At 42.0% G+C, this 15,489-nt stretch overlaps 1 protein-coding gene across 1 annotated transcript in view; it reads left to right on the plus strand.

The window, feature by feature from the left end:
• Window positions 1–15,489, plus strand: part of LOC144684520 (integrin alpha-E-like) — a 324,928-nt gene that overhangs the window by 57,644 nt on the left and 251,795 nt on the right. Inside the window, exons 5-7 of the mRNA XM_078548383.1 lie at window positions 8,265–8,379; window positions 10,510–10,569; window positions 13,058–13,135. Coding sequence (XP_078404509.1) covers window positions 8,265–8,379; window positions 10,510–10,569; window positions 13,058–13,135 — 253 coding nt within the window. The remainder of the gene's footprint in view (window positions 1–8,264; window positions 8,380–10,509; window positions 10,570–13,057; window positions 13,136–15,489) is intronic.

Consider the following 15,489-nt stretch of genomic DNA (forward strand, 5'->3'; position numbering starts at 1 on the left):
GCTGAAGCTGAACAATGTGGGCGCATTGATGGCTAGGCACCCTTGAACACAAGTAAGTATTATCTGGGAATGCCAGGGCACAGCAGGCAGGCCATGGTGATTGGGGCAGGGTGGGTTTGGAAGACGCTGAGGCAGGCAGTATCATTGCTGCCGGGGTGGGGGGGCCCTCCATAGGCCAGGGAGTGTCCAAAAAGAAGGGCCTTCAGAGCCTACTGACAGGTTGCTAGGTTTCACTGGATGGTCTCCCCATGCCGCAGAGGCCTCCCTCAACTTGTCATATGCCCGTGGAGGTGGGAAGAGATCCTTAATTGGTCTCATAAGTGGCTCAATTGGCTTCCTGATGTGTGGCCTGTCTGCCAGCTTTCCTGCCACTGGAAAAATGGCATGGTGGCAGGAAGACATTGGGCATGCCTCCCAGTGCTCCCTAGTCCGTCACCAAGGGGCTGGTAAGATTCCAGCCTAAGAGTCTAAATGGGGCAGAGGAGGAGCAAAGGGACCCAGGATTACAATTACACAAATCATTAAAAGTAGTGATAAAGGTTAATAAGGCCATTAAAAAAAGCAAGCCAAGCAGTGCGATTTATTTCTTGGGGAATAGAACTGAAAAGTGGAGAAGATGTGCTAAACCTGTAAAGAACCTTGGTTAGACTGCACTTGGAGTGCTATCATCATATTATGAAAAAGTGATAGAGGCACTGGCGAGAATACATGGCGGATTTACAAGTATAACGCTAGAAATGCTAGATCATGCTAATCAGGAAAAGATGAATAGGCTGGGTTTCTTTTCTTCTGAAGAAGCGAAGGTTGAGGGGTGGCCTAGTAGAAATTTTAACATTGTGAAAGGTTTTAACAGAATAAATAGAAAGAGAGCGTTTTCACTTGTAGGAAAAAGCAAAACTAGAGGTCATCAATATAATATAGTCACCAAGAAATTAAATAGGGAATTCAGGAGAAACTTTTGATGAAATGTGGAAGTCTCTAGCAGAGGAAATAGTTGAGGCAAATAGCATAGATGCATTTAAGCAGAAGCTAGATAAACAGCTGAGGGAGAAAGGAAAAGCGGGTTATCATAATGAAGACATACCGGACAGGTTTCAACCAGAAACAGATAACTTTATCACAGAGCGCTTTTCAGATGCTACATACTTGAACCAGGTCCTTGACAAGAAAAGTCCTGCATCCCCTGGATTACCTGTGCTTATTGGTCAGAGCCTCCAAGAACAATCACGTGACCCCTGATAGATAGTAGGAGAGGCTATAATTTCAATTAGTACATTTCCTCCCCCTTTATTTTTTTTTTACAGTTTCGATTTACAGAGAACATTTGAATAACCTACAACATATACATATATACAAGTCAGGTGATTACAGATCAAATCTCTGAGGTTGTTTCTTTATTCAGTTAGAGTGATGTAGCTCTACCACTTGAGGAACTGCAGCACCAGATACATCATTAGAAAGTGGCAGTTTAGGGTTAGGCAACTCTTCAGAGACATCAGGCATGTTTATTCTAGGTCAATCTGTCGCCTCAGGGGCTGATGGTTCGATGTTAATCAGAGGGGGAATAGCTGGTCATTGGAATGTATCTCTATTCCTAAGATGATCCACATGTTTTTGAACAATTCAATCTTCCACTTGTACCTTGAAGGACAAAGGACCAATTTCTGAGACAATTGTACCAGGAACACAACAAGGTCCACTTTCAAAATTCTGCACAAAAACTGTGTCTCCTACAGTGAATCTTCGAGCTTTGCTATGAATATGGCGATTCAATTTTTGATTACTCTGATTCTTCTCTACTTTTCCCTCTAAGTTTGGATACACCAGACTTAACTTTGTACGTAGGTGGCATTTCATCAATAATTCATAAGGCGTTGAACCCGTAGTTGCATGAGGCGTCGTACAATAATTGAGAAGAAAGTGGGAAAGTCGAGTTTCTGGAGTACCTTTGGATAACCTCGTCATTCCAGATTTGAAAGTTTGCACAACTCTTTCAGCTAAGCCACTTGATGAAGAATGATTTGGTGCTGTTTTAATATGTCTGATTCGATTTAAAATCATGAATCTCTGAAACATTGTTCTGGTAAAGACTACCGTTATAATAAATAACAACTTCCGGTAGCCCATGTATACTAAAATATTGACGCAGCTTTTCGATAGTTGTGCCCGATGTCGGTGATCTGACTTCATACACATCCATCCGTTTAGAATGCACATCTATGATCAATAAAAACATGGTAGCTAAGAATGGTCCAACGTAATCAATATGTTGCCTGACTAAGGGTTGACCGGGCCACTCCCATGGATGCAATGGAGCTGAAACAGGCGACTTCCCTTGTTGCTGACAGTGGAGACAGTGCTTGACCATGCTTTCAATGTCACTGTCAATGTCTGGCCACCAGACATAGCTTTGCACAAGCTTTTTCATCTTTGATATGCCTGGATGAGCACTTCTGTCAAGAGTGGTTCTCTTCGTTGCGAAGGGACACAACTCTCGATCCCCACAAGAAGATCCATAGCGCCAAATTAACTTTTTTGGGCATGGAATAATCTCATCTCTTCAGGTACAGGTGAATTTGACCACCCTTGCAATACAAGGTCTGCGAATTGCATATAAATGCAAGTTGTTACATACATAGAAGTGGGCAAAACTGCTAGTAGCAGCTAATCTATTAATTTAAGAACAGTGAGGCGATCTAAACCTGTCGAGATCAGTGCTGGGTTCTCAACTATTTACAATTTATATCAACGACTGATGGAGTGACCAAATGTATGGCTGCTAAATTTGCTGATGACACAAAGGTAGGTATAAAAGTAAGTTGTGAAGAAGACATAAGGAGTCTGCAAAGGAACATAGGAACAAGGAATCTGCAAAGGGAGGTGGTGGCATAGTGGTATTGTCACTGGACTAGTATTCCAGCAACTCAGGGTGGGGATCTGGGTTCAAATCCCACCAGGGTAGATAGCGATATTTGAATCTAATGAAGTCTGAAATTAAAAGCCTGATGGTGACCATGAAACCATTGCTGATTGTTGTGAAAACCCATCTGATTCACTAATGCCCTTCCTTTAGGGAAAGAAATCTGCCATCCTTACCAGATTATTATTTAAATGGAGGGATCTGGGTGTCCTCGTGCATGAATTGCTGAAAGCTAGTATGCAGGTACAGCAGGTAATAAGGAAGGCAAATAGCATTTTGGCATTTATTGCTAAAGGAATAGAGTATAAAAATAGGGAAGTGTTGTTGCAACTGTACAAGGCATTGGTGAGACTGCACCTGGAGTACTGTGCACAGTTTTGGTCCCCTTACTTGAGGAAGGATGTAGTTGCACTGGAGGCGGTTCAGAGGAGGTTCACTAGATTGATTCCAGAGATGCGGGGCTTGTCTTATGAGGAGAGATTGAGCAGTTTAGGCCTATACTCGCTAGAGTTTAGAAGAATGAGAGGAGATCTAATTGAGGTACATGAGATTCTAAAGGGGATAGACAAAGTAGACGTGGAGTGGATGTTTCCCCTTGTGGGACATTCTAGAATGAGAGGCCATAGTTTTAGGCTAAGGGGTGGTAGATTTAAATCAGAGATGAAGAGGAATTATTTTTCTCAAAGGGTCGTGAATCTGTGGAATTCACTACCTCAGAGTGCAGTGGATGCCGGGACGCTGAATAAATTTAAGGAGGAGATAGACAGATTTTTAATTAGTAACAGGTTGAAAGGTTATGGGGAGAGGGTGGGAAATTGGAGTTGAGGCCAAAGTGAAATCAGCCATGATCATATTGAATGGCGGGGCAGGCTCGAGGGGCTGAATTGCCTACTCATGCTCCTAGTTCTTATGTTCTTATGGTTAACTGTTAAAATGCCCCAATTGTGGATGGGCAATAAATATTGCGATGCCCATATCCCATGAATAAATGGAAAAAAAAGTTAAGTGAGTGGGCAAAATTTGGAGATGGAGTATAATGTGGGAAAATATGCACTTGTCCACTTTAGCAGGAAGAATAGAAAAGCAGCATATTTAATTGGAGAGAGATTGTAGAACTTTGCTTTATTGTGGCATCTGGGTGTGCTGGTACATGAATTACAGATGTTTCATTTGCAGGTAGAGTGAACTTTGGCCTGAAGAATAAAAAAGCAGAGTATCACTTAAACGGAGAATGACTGCAGAATTCTGAGATGCAGAGGGATTTAGGTGTCTTAGTGCATGAGTCACAAAAAGTTAGTATGCAGGTACAACAAGTAATTAAGAAAGCTAATGGAATGCTAAAATGCTATCCTTTATTCCGAGAGGAATTGAACGTAAAAATAAGGATGTTATGCTTCAATTATGCATGGCATTGGTGAGACTGCATCTTGAATACTGTGTGCGGTTTTGGTCTCCTTATTTAAGGAAGGATGTAAATGCATTGGAAGTGGTTCAGAGGAGGTTTACTAGATTGATACCTGGAATGAGCGGGTTGTCTTATGAGGAAAGGTTGGACAGACTGGGATTGTTTCCACTGGAGTTTAGAAGAGTGAGGGGTGACTTGATTGAAGTATATAAGATCTTGAACGATCTTGACAAGGTTGGCACGGAAATGTTTCCTGTTGTGAGTGAGTCCAGAACTAGGGCACTGTTTTAAAATTAGGACAGATGAAGAGAAATTTTTTCTTTTGGATGGTTGTGCGACTTTGGAACACACCGCCCAGAAGGCAGTGGAGGCGTTGTCATCGAATATCTTTAAGTCAGAGATAGATAGATTCTTTTTAAGTAAGGGAATCAAAGGTTATCGGGTAGATGGGAATGTGGAATTGGAAATACAAACAGACCAGCCATGATCTTATTGAATGGCGGAGAAGGCTTGACGGGCTGAATGGTCTACTACTCCTATTTTGCATTTTGTATGTTTCGACAAAATTGGATCTTTGTTCGCCCAATTTCTAATTTGTTTTGCACACACAGGCGAAGAATTCAAGAAATCCAGTACAAGCACAACTTCTTGTGGCACTGGAGCATGTACAATGCTATCTGGTAACAGGACATGACTGAATGCTTCCGCATTTGCAATATGCAAGCCAGAATGGTGCATAAAGGTATACTCATACACAGATAATATCAAAGCCCAACGTTGAATTCTTGCTGATGCTATTGGCAGAATAGCTTTATCCTCACTGAATTATGGTCCGACACAATGGTGAAATGTTCATGCAGGTACTGGTGAAATTTCTTCACTCTGAATATCACTGATAAATCTTCCTTTTCTAGTTGGGAATAACCCTTCGCTGCTGCGGAGAGGTTCTTGAGACGTAGTCAATTGGCCTTTTTGATCCATCTTCCATTCTATGTGATAACACAGCTCCCACACCGTAAGGAGATGCATCACATGTTAATACCAATTCTTTTGATGGGCCGTAGTGTACCAATAAACATGATGAATGTAATAGCTTCTTAACTTTCACAAAGACTTCTTCCTGTTGTGAATTTCATGACCAATGATGATTCTTTTTTAACAACAATTGCATTGGTGCTAACACTGTTGACAAGTTTGGCAAGAAGCAGCTATAATAGTTGATCAAGTAAAGACTTGAGTTCGGTTACACTAGACGGAATGGGCGCATCTTTGATTGCTCTAACTTTCTCTTCTACCAGATGCAAACCCATGGCATCTGCCCTGTCACCCAGGTAAGTAACTTCTGGCATTTGGAATGTACATTTCTCTTTCTTTAATCGTACACCGGCTTCCAAGAATCTTCTTAGCACCTCGTCCAGGTTGGTCAAGTGTTCGGTTTCAGTTGGCCCTATGATCAGAACATCATCTCGGTATACTACTACATGGGGAAGTCCTTGCAAAAGACTCTCCATTGTCCTTTGGAAGATTGCACATGCAGACAATACTCCAAAGGCTAGATGAGTATATTGATACAAACCTTTGTGCTTGTTGATGGTTACGCACACTCTAGACGTGCTATCCAGCCCTAACTGTTGGTAAGCCTGGCTCATGTCCAGTTTTGTATAGAATTTGCCTCCAGCTAGCTTCGCATATAAGTCGCCTATCCTCGGATAGGATATTTATCTAGTTTGACTGCCTTGTTCACGGTCAATTTATAGTCCCCATGAATGTATATAGTCTGGTCAGTCTTCACCACTGGAACTATGGGCGCTGCCCATTCCGAAAATTGGGCTGGATGATGCCCAGCTTTTCTAACCGGCAAATTCTGCATCCACCTTCTCCTTTAAGGCATAAGGCACAGGCCTGGCCATAAAGAAACAGTGTGTTGCCTGAGAATCCACATATATTTTTGCATGAAAGCCTTTTAACTTCCCTAATTTGTCATGAAATATACTGTCGTATTTCCTTAGCAATTCAGGAACTCTTCCTGTTCTCAAGTGAAATATCAGACCAGTTGAGCTTGATTCTTTTGTAACCAGACTCGGCCCAGATGACTAGGTCCTTCACCTGTTACTATGATCACTGGAAGCTGGGCTGTCTGTTGCCTATAGGACACAGGTACTGTGATGATGCCCTTTACCTGCATGGATTCTTCAGTGTATGTCTTCAATTGAGCTTTTGTTCGCTCCAGATTCAGTGGCTGGTACCTTCATTTAGGTATTTAAATATGTGTGCTCCCACCACTGTGGTTGGGACTCCAGTATCTACCTCCATTATTAGTGGCTTCCCATTAACATAGATTGCGACAGTAATAGGTTCAGTTTTTACCGCTGTGACATTGTACAGAGAATAGATGTCGGTATCGGCAGCTTCAGGTTCTGTTGTATTATTCAATTCAATCATATTGGTTTGCTGCCTTATCAGTTGATTTGATTTTTCCCTGCATTGCTTTATTACGTGACCTTTCTTATGGCAGTAATGGTACTCTGCCTCCTTGAATCTGCAGGTGTCCATTACGTGGTCACCCCCACTGTCAGTCACTGCTGAAATGTTTCTACCAGGCCTTTTTGTTTTTCTAACAGCGGACATTGCCTCTTGCTTCGCTGCTGTGCCTCTGGTTTTTGTGCCATGCCCGGCAGTAGGACCCTGCCCCACATGAAAAACAACGCCATGTTGTATGTTTTGTAAAGCCTATGAGTCTCTCGCAGCACTTTCCATGGCTAGTGCTATTTCCAATCGATGTTGATTTCTGCGAGTAAACAAAGCTGAATAGCGTCGTCGTGAACTGCACAAACTAATCAGTTTCCGAAGTTGCAATGCTCTGTCAACTGCTTCAACTTCGCTATTTAGGTTGCGATGGACTCTAACCGGGCCTTGACCCTGGAATTAAACTTAAAGCTCTGCATTATTACTGATGGCTTTGGCTGGTAATGCGTTTTCACGAGGTCTACTAATTCATTAAAGGACTTAGAATTGGGCGTGTTCGGGGCTGTCAGACTGCGGATGAGATTGTATGTCTTGCTAAAACACACACTCAAAAGGATTGCTTTCTGCTTCTCCTCCACTGTAATTTTGTTTGCCATAAGATAAAAACCAAGGTGCTCTGCATTCTGGCTCCTGTCTTCCATAGCCGTATCGTGAGGGTCGATTCTGCCGAAGAGTGGCATAACTGGTGAGTATTCTTTTCTTTTCTCTTAAGATTTGATGTACTCACATGCACAAGGCGAGATGCAGCGTTGGAGCTATTTTACCCTCGTCACCAAATGTAATTACTTGACGTACCAGACAGGTTTCAACCAGACACAGATAACTTTATTACAGAGAGCTTTTCAGAAGCTACATACTTGAACCTGATCCTCAACAAGAAAATCCCCACCTCCCGGATTACCCGCACTTAGGGCTCATTGGTCAGAGTCTCCCAGAACAATCATGTGACTCCTGATAGACAATAGGAAAGGCTATACCTTCAATTACTACAGTTATGCTGATAGAATTAGATGAGAAAGGATGGGAATAAACTTGAGTGGAGCACAAATGGACTGGTTGGACTGCATTGCCTGTTTCTGTGCTGTACCTTCCTTGTAGCTCTTTGTACTGGAAGGAAAAAAAGTGTGCAGGGCTACAGGCAAAGGTGAGTAGACTAAAATTAATTGGAGAGCTCTACCACAGAGCCAACACAGGCATAATAGGCTGAATGGCCTTTTCTTGTGCTGCAATATACTATGATTCTCTGATTTTGAATTTATACTTCCTTTTACTCTTCCTCAGCTCCATTCTTTTGGTTAGCTGAGAGGTTAATCACATTATGGGAATAGTAATGTTCCCATCATTATGAAATAGGCTTCATTGTGACTTTAGAACAAATGACTATGAGAGCTAACAACTATAATAACATTACAGCTGTGTCGGCAACACCGGAAACGGCCTCATAAGAACAGTGAAGATTTGAATGGAGTTTGCACAGTCCTGTCTTCAGGACTAGAGGAAACATATGATTTTGAACCTTCCCCATTGGGTGTGTACAGATATCTTCAGTTCATATCTTTCTTGTATATTGATTAATGATTGTATTCAGCAGGCCCTGAATTCTCTAGATTATTAGTTGCCTTCTGAAAAATTCTGAATGGGAATGGATGGATGATCTGTTATTTTGCTTGATCATTTTGGGGGGTCAGAAGTGATGTGGTAGAATCTTTCCTTGGGAGATTACTGAGTGGAGACCACATTTGGAGAACTCTGGAAGATTTCTGGGTAAATTGGATTCTTCGATTGAACAAACGTTTCTCGTTCTAGGTGGTAAGGAATGTGTGGGCTGTGCCAATAAATTACTTTCTTGATGTCTTGAAAGCCACATAAAACTTTGACAGGGACTGAGAAAGGGAGAATGTCACTGAACCGTTCCAATGAAAGGGAGAACGTTAAAGGGCTTTGTGTTGGAGAGTAAGCACTCTCAATCTTGCCATTGCATAGAAGGATCAGTGGGGAGAGGAAACATCAGAGTCATTCTGAATCAAATACCCACCCCTGGATCAGGAATTCAGATACTGAATCCCTTCTACACACCCCATGGACCAGGAGCCTAGATGCTGAACCCTTTACGCAACCTTTTATCAGGAGCTCAGATACTGAATCCCTTAAATGCCCCCAGATCAGGAATTCAGATACGGAACCCCTTGCACATCCCCTGGATCAGAAGTTCAAATGAAAAGTTAACCTGTTTCTCCCTCTTTCATAGAATCATAGAAATATGCAGCACAAAAGAGGGCCATTCAACCCACCATGCTTGTGCTGGCTCTTTGAAAGATTTATACAATTCACCCCATGCCCCTCACCCTGCTCCTTCCCTATGGCTCTGCAATTTTCCCTTTTCAAATATTTATTCAACTGCCTTTTGCAAGTTATTATTGAATCTACTTCCACCGGCCTTTCAAGAAGTGCACATTCCAAATCACAACTCACCGCATTAATTGTTTTTCTCTCAAATCACTTGTAGTTCTTTTGCCAATTCCCTTTCAGGTAACGGTTGCCATGGTGCAGTTCTACCATATTTGGTTTGATCAGATTTACCATATTCTCAGTATATATCCCCATCTCTCAGGTACCAGGGTAATGAACATAATGGAATGGAGATAATTCTGGAAAGAGAGATTGAAGCCTGAAGTGTTGTTCATATTAGAATTAATAATGTAGCATAGGGCAGAATGGTGGTGTTTGAGCAGTCTAAGGTAGTAAGTTCTGGTGGAGCTAAAATAGAGGCATAACTCAGGGTAAATAGGCGAGAAGGTGAGGGGGAATATAGCGAAAGAAGCAATATGAAGAAATAGAAGGTAAAAGAGTGCTGAGGAATATAAATGAGGCAGGGCCCAGTGTTTACATGTGAATATGCAAAGCAGTAAAATTAGTAGGAGAGCTCACGTGGAAGGATTGATGTAACCTTGATAGAAAACACATCAGCTAAATTACAGAGTTGTAGAAATTTTGAGCACAGGAGACCATTTGACCTATTGCCTTCTTTCTAAAAGAGCATTCTATTCCTCTGACCTTTCTTCACAACTTTCTACATTCTTCTTTGAAATATTTATCCACTTTGCTTTCAAAAGCACTTCTGGATTTTGCTTCCATTCCTGTTTCAATTTCCAGTCGGGTATTTCTTTCAGCGACACTCCTAAACTCATCCTTTCTTTGGGGGAAAGAGCAGGGTGTGGGGGCATGGGGCTAGTTGTACAGATCTTTCAAAGAGCTAGCACAGGCACACTGGGTTGAATGGCCCTCTTTTGTGCTGTATATTTCTATGAATCCATGAAAGAGGGAGAAACAGGTTAACTCTAACTCTAATTAGTGACTCAATAATGAATGGAAACACATTTGCTCTAATTAACTCATGAATATCCCTTCAAGTTATGAGCACCTCTTTTCTAACCTCCTTTTAACCTTCTCTGTTCTCGTGAGAAGAGAGACTAGGGTTAAAGCAGGTAGCTGCAGTTGAAGAGCTGCTGCCTATGTAGGCCCAGTAGACAAATGGCTTCCTGCTCTGCTATCATTTTAGGTTTCAACTGTGATATTTGATATATTATTTAATTGTGTTAATTTTTAATTGATATTATGGAAAATAAACAGTGAAACAACTTTTCTGGTTTACTTGTAGTGAAATCCAGTGTTGGGAATAACGATAACAGCAAGCTGGAAAGACATGAAGAGTTTGCAAGTAAATTTATAATTTTTCTTTTAAAACCTCAGTAAATGTGTAATGATTTTTTCCAGTAAGCAGCTTTGCTATTGTAAAATGTTGACATTGGGTTGAAGAATGGGATAAAAACAGAAAATTCTGGAAATACTCAGCAGGTCAGGCAGCATCTATGGGGAAAGAAACAGTTAACATTTCAGGTCAATGACCTTTCATCAGAACCATTTCAGTTGACAGGTCATCGATATGAAACATTAACTCTGTTTCTTTCTCCACAGATGCGGTCTAACCTGTTGAGTATTTCCAACATTCTGTTTTTATTTCACATTAGCAGCATTCCCAGTATTTTGCTTTTGTATGAAGAATGGGGTGTTGTGGCGGATTAGGGTGTGAGCCTAGATATCCATGGTGCCCCAGAGCACCTTTAATCATTGGGCTGGATTTAAAGCTCTGCCCCCACCGACCCCACCCCCGTCAAAGCACCCCCCCTCCCCCACCAATGGGTTTGAAGGTGGTCCATCCAGCCCATTGTATCTTCAACAAACATTACAACATCTAGACCAGGAGTGAGGATAAGATCCAAAGTTCCTCTCTTCATGAGCACAACTGGGACAGACCCTAACAACAAAAAATAAGGTTGTATTTAACAGATTTCCCACATTCTTTAAATATTCACCTACTCCTGTGCTCTATTTCTGCGAACATGCATTAAAAGAAAGTCTATTGTGAAAATCAGCCATTCGGCCCAACAAGTATGTTCTACCCAGACATCATACATGATTTACTCTTATCATTTACTGTTTCTGTCACTGGCCTGTCCACCCCCAACCCCCAACCTATCCTTTTAAAATCCACTGTACCATTTCAACTGAACTTTAGAATGATCATTAAGATTCAACCATATTTCAAAGATGCTTGTATAGAAACCCTCTAGAGAAGCAAATGCTAGTAATTCCAACACTAGAGTCTCAGAAGGTGGTGGAGGTGGGGGTCATTGAATATTTTTAAGGCAGAGGTAGATGGATCCTTGTTAGGCAAGGGAATCAAAGGTTATTGAGGTTAGATGGGAATGTGGAAATCGAAACACAAGACCAGCCATGATCTTATTGAATGGTGGAGCAGGCTCGAGGGGCCGAATGGTCTACTCCTGTTCCTATTTCTTATGTTCTTAATACTTCTAGATATTACACACAAACATTTTAGGCCTTTTGTAAGCCTCAAAAGGTTTCCTTTCAGAAATTGCCTTGTCCTTTGTAATAAGTTTTAGTGTTGCCAGCAGCTGGTCTTTGGTCTTCAGTATTATGGAACACAGAATGAGCAATATTAGCGCAGTCCCAATAAAACATATCCTGGTTCATCTTTTTACATTATGGCCAACCTTTCAGTCTGAGCCAGCTTAGATGTCCTGAAACAATAGCACTCTCCACCAAGTATCTTCTAGTATCAATAAATACCTTCTTTACTCTGAACCTCCAGGCAGCCAGTGAAGCCAATGATTCTGCCCATCCTTTCTGACAAACCACAGACCATGGCATCTATATCAACACCCCTCTCGTCCCCACAGGGGAGGAGTCAGGAGGTGGGCGGGGAGCATAACTCTGGTCCTTTATTCTTAACTTTACTGATAATTCTATCCTCATGAGGTCAGACCATCTATGTATCATTTGCACCCATGTATGTAAAGCAATCAGACACCTGACATCCCACTTCAACAAAGCATCTAGCCTACTATCTTTGATCTTAACCCTAGCTCCCCGAAAGCACACTGTCTTGGTGAATGACTTACCTCTGCACAAAAAGAACTATCTGCTTATTCCTACATTACAGCAGTGACATTTGAAATGTATTTCATTGGTTGTAAAGCATTATGCGGTGTCCCAAGGATGTGAATAACTCTATATAAATGAGTTATAATGAGTATATAAAAGCTTTCTTTTATCTGACTATGGAGTTGCCAACTAACTAGGCTGAACTATTGTCTAACTTTGTGAGAAAAAACACCCCGAAATACTTCTCAGAAGGTTCCAGCCATTGTTCAGTTGCCAGCACCTTTGCTTCTGAGTCAGAAGGCTGTGAATTCAAGTGCTACTCCAGGGAACTGAGCACCAAAATAGTCTGACACTCTTAAGCAGTACTTGGGAATCTTGCATTGTTTAGCGGTGTCGTTGTTGAATGAGACAATAAACCAATACCCTGTCTGCCCTCTCAGGGGGATGTAAAGGCCCCACAGCTGCTATTTGAAAAGAGCAGGCCCCTTAACCAACGTGCACTAAAAACAGGTTCTCACATTGTTGTTTGTGGAACCTTACTCTGTGAAAATTTGCTGCTGTATTTCCTACATTCCTAAAGTCAACCTGGATTACTGGAGTTGGACACACAATTTCTGACTCAGAGGAGAGAGTGCTACCATTGATCCAAGGCTGACATACACAGCAAACCAAATATATTACAAATGGATTTGGTTTGAGCTGAAGGCCCTGTTGGTGATAATAATTTATTGTAATTTCAGGAAAAGACGAGCTAATTACTGCCAAGAACAACAACAACAACAACAACAACAACAACAAAGAAGACAGTGAATCCTCAGGTAATTGACCACTACATAATGCATAGGCTATCTGCAGATTAAAAGAAATTCCAGACTCTCTGGGCCAGTTACTATTTTGTTGAATTAATTTAGCACAGTATGATGTTCAAACTATAACCAATATTAAGATAATAAATCTAAATTGTCAGCAATAGCTTTATTAATAATAATAATTGTATAGAACTACAGTAGGGAAAAGTTATAAACATTGCTATGTTGCGGGGGGCAGTGGTTACTCCTGTAAAATAAACGATAGATATATCACTTACCAGACTTAGCATGGACTCTGATCCTGAGACAATGCCATCATATATTACAGAATATTACAATTACAAAGCATTTGCAGCACATTCAGCCTAACAGGCCCATACCAGTGTTTACGCTTCACATGAGCTTCCTCTCGCTTATACTTCATCTAACTTCACCAACATATCCTTCTGTTCTTTTCTCCCTCGTGTTTACCAGTTTCCCCTTAAGTGCACCTATACTAATCATCTCAACTATTCCATGGTTAGTGTTCCATATTCCAACCACTCACTTGGTAAAGAACTTTCTCCTGAATTCCCTATTGGATTTATTAGTGACTATCTTATACTTATGACCCCTAGTTCTATTCTCACCCACAAACGGAAACATTTTCTCTTAAGGGCTGAATTTTACGCTCCCCTGCTGGCAGGTTTGAAGGCAAGAGGGCATGTAAAATTCAGCGGACGGCCTACCGCTGCCTACCAATGCAATTGACAATTGGCACCTTGAGGAACAGCAGGAGGAAGAGAAGAGGATAAACAACAGGAGGAGTAGTCTGATGTGGACAGGGTCCCTGCAGTCACTCACCTAGTTGCCAGAGAGAACTGTGATGGATTTATCCAAGCACAATTCAACTGACCTGAGGAAGTGCAACCATTATGGCACAACAATGCTGAACCCATTGGGAACACCTCACCCCACAACACAAGATATCCCCACAGCCAATAATCTTTTGCCAATCACCTTAGCTTGGTGTCCTCTGTTTCTTGACTTCGGCTAATGGGAACAGTTTCCCTCTATCTACTCTGTCCTTACCCTTATGAATTTGCACACCTCCATGAAATTTCCTCTCAGACTTCTCTTCTCTAAAGAGAATAGCCCCAGCTTTGCCAACCTACCCTCGTAACTGAAGTGTTTCATCCCCAGAACTCACTCAATTTTCCAGACCCATTTCATCAAATTCAGGGCTGCGGGGAGTCGGAGCCTATGCCGACAGACAATGGGCACCCAGGACAGGACGCCAGTCAATCACAGGGCACACACTCACGCACACACACAAACACACAAAAAGGGGCAATTTACTGTACCCAATTCACCTAACCAGCATGCTTTTGGACGGTGGCAGGGAACCGGAGCACCCGGAGAAACCCATGCTGACATGGGGGGGCGGGGGGGTACGTGCAAATTCCACACAGACAAATACCCGAGGTCAGAATCAAAACCAGGTCCCTGAAGCTGTGAGGCAGCAGCGCTAACCACCGTGCCAGAAACATTCTTGTAAATCCTTTTTGCACCGTCTCCAATGCCTTCTCATTCTTCCTAAAGTGGTGCCCAGAATTAGACACAATTCTCCAGCTGAGGCCAGTCATTTCCAGCAAGCTGATCCTCTATCTATTTACCCTATCTTGTGAGCATCACTTCCTCTTATATTTGCCTTTTGTCCTCTGAGGCGACAGGTGGCTGAGGAGAAGGCAGTTCCTGTTGCTGTTGCTCTTGCGCTAGTAGTGCTGTTTCTGCTGCTGCTGCTGGTGTTGGTGGTGCTGGTCCTTTTATTCCTCATCTAACTTTTGAGATTGAGCTGCATAAAATGCTCCCATGCTGCAGTGAAGGCAGACAGATGGGAAGTGGAGATCATAGTCAAAAAAGCTCAAAATAGCAAAAATGCCTGCCAAAGTTTTGGAAATTACCTCTGAAGCAGTGCAAACATGCTTTCAGAACAGGTCCTGTAAGCAAAGGCTTTCAATTAGGCAAAAGGCAGCTGTCCTAGTTTAGCTTTTAAAGAATTTCCATCCAATTTCACAATCCCATCAATCCCTGCTCTGTTCTTGTCTTGTTGACCCTAGCAAGTATCAGACAGCTCGGGAAACCCATGTGGTGGCAGTTAAAGCCAGAATCTAGTAAATCTTTAGTCAATTGCTTTTTGCATATTTAAATCGCAGTCTCACGAGTTCCACACGGATTTCCCTCACCTTTTGAAACATGCCTCAATTAAATGCGGAGGTTGGGGGGGGTTCCTGCTGACTTCCTGACATGCTTACCTTTTTTGATGTTTTAATCCTCCGCAGGCATCAATACCACCCCCTTCCCCTTGTCGGTTAAAATTCCAC

Source organism: Cetorhinus maximus, chromosome 9 (genome assembly GCF_964194155.1).
Source record: "Cetorhinus maximus chromosome 9, sCetMax3.hap1.1, whole genome shotgun sequence".
In the NCBI taxonomy this organism is placed as follows: domain Eukaryota; kingdom Metazoa; phylum Chordata; class Chondrichthyes; order Lamniformes; family Cetorhinidae; genus Cetorhinus; species Cetorhinus maximus.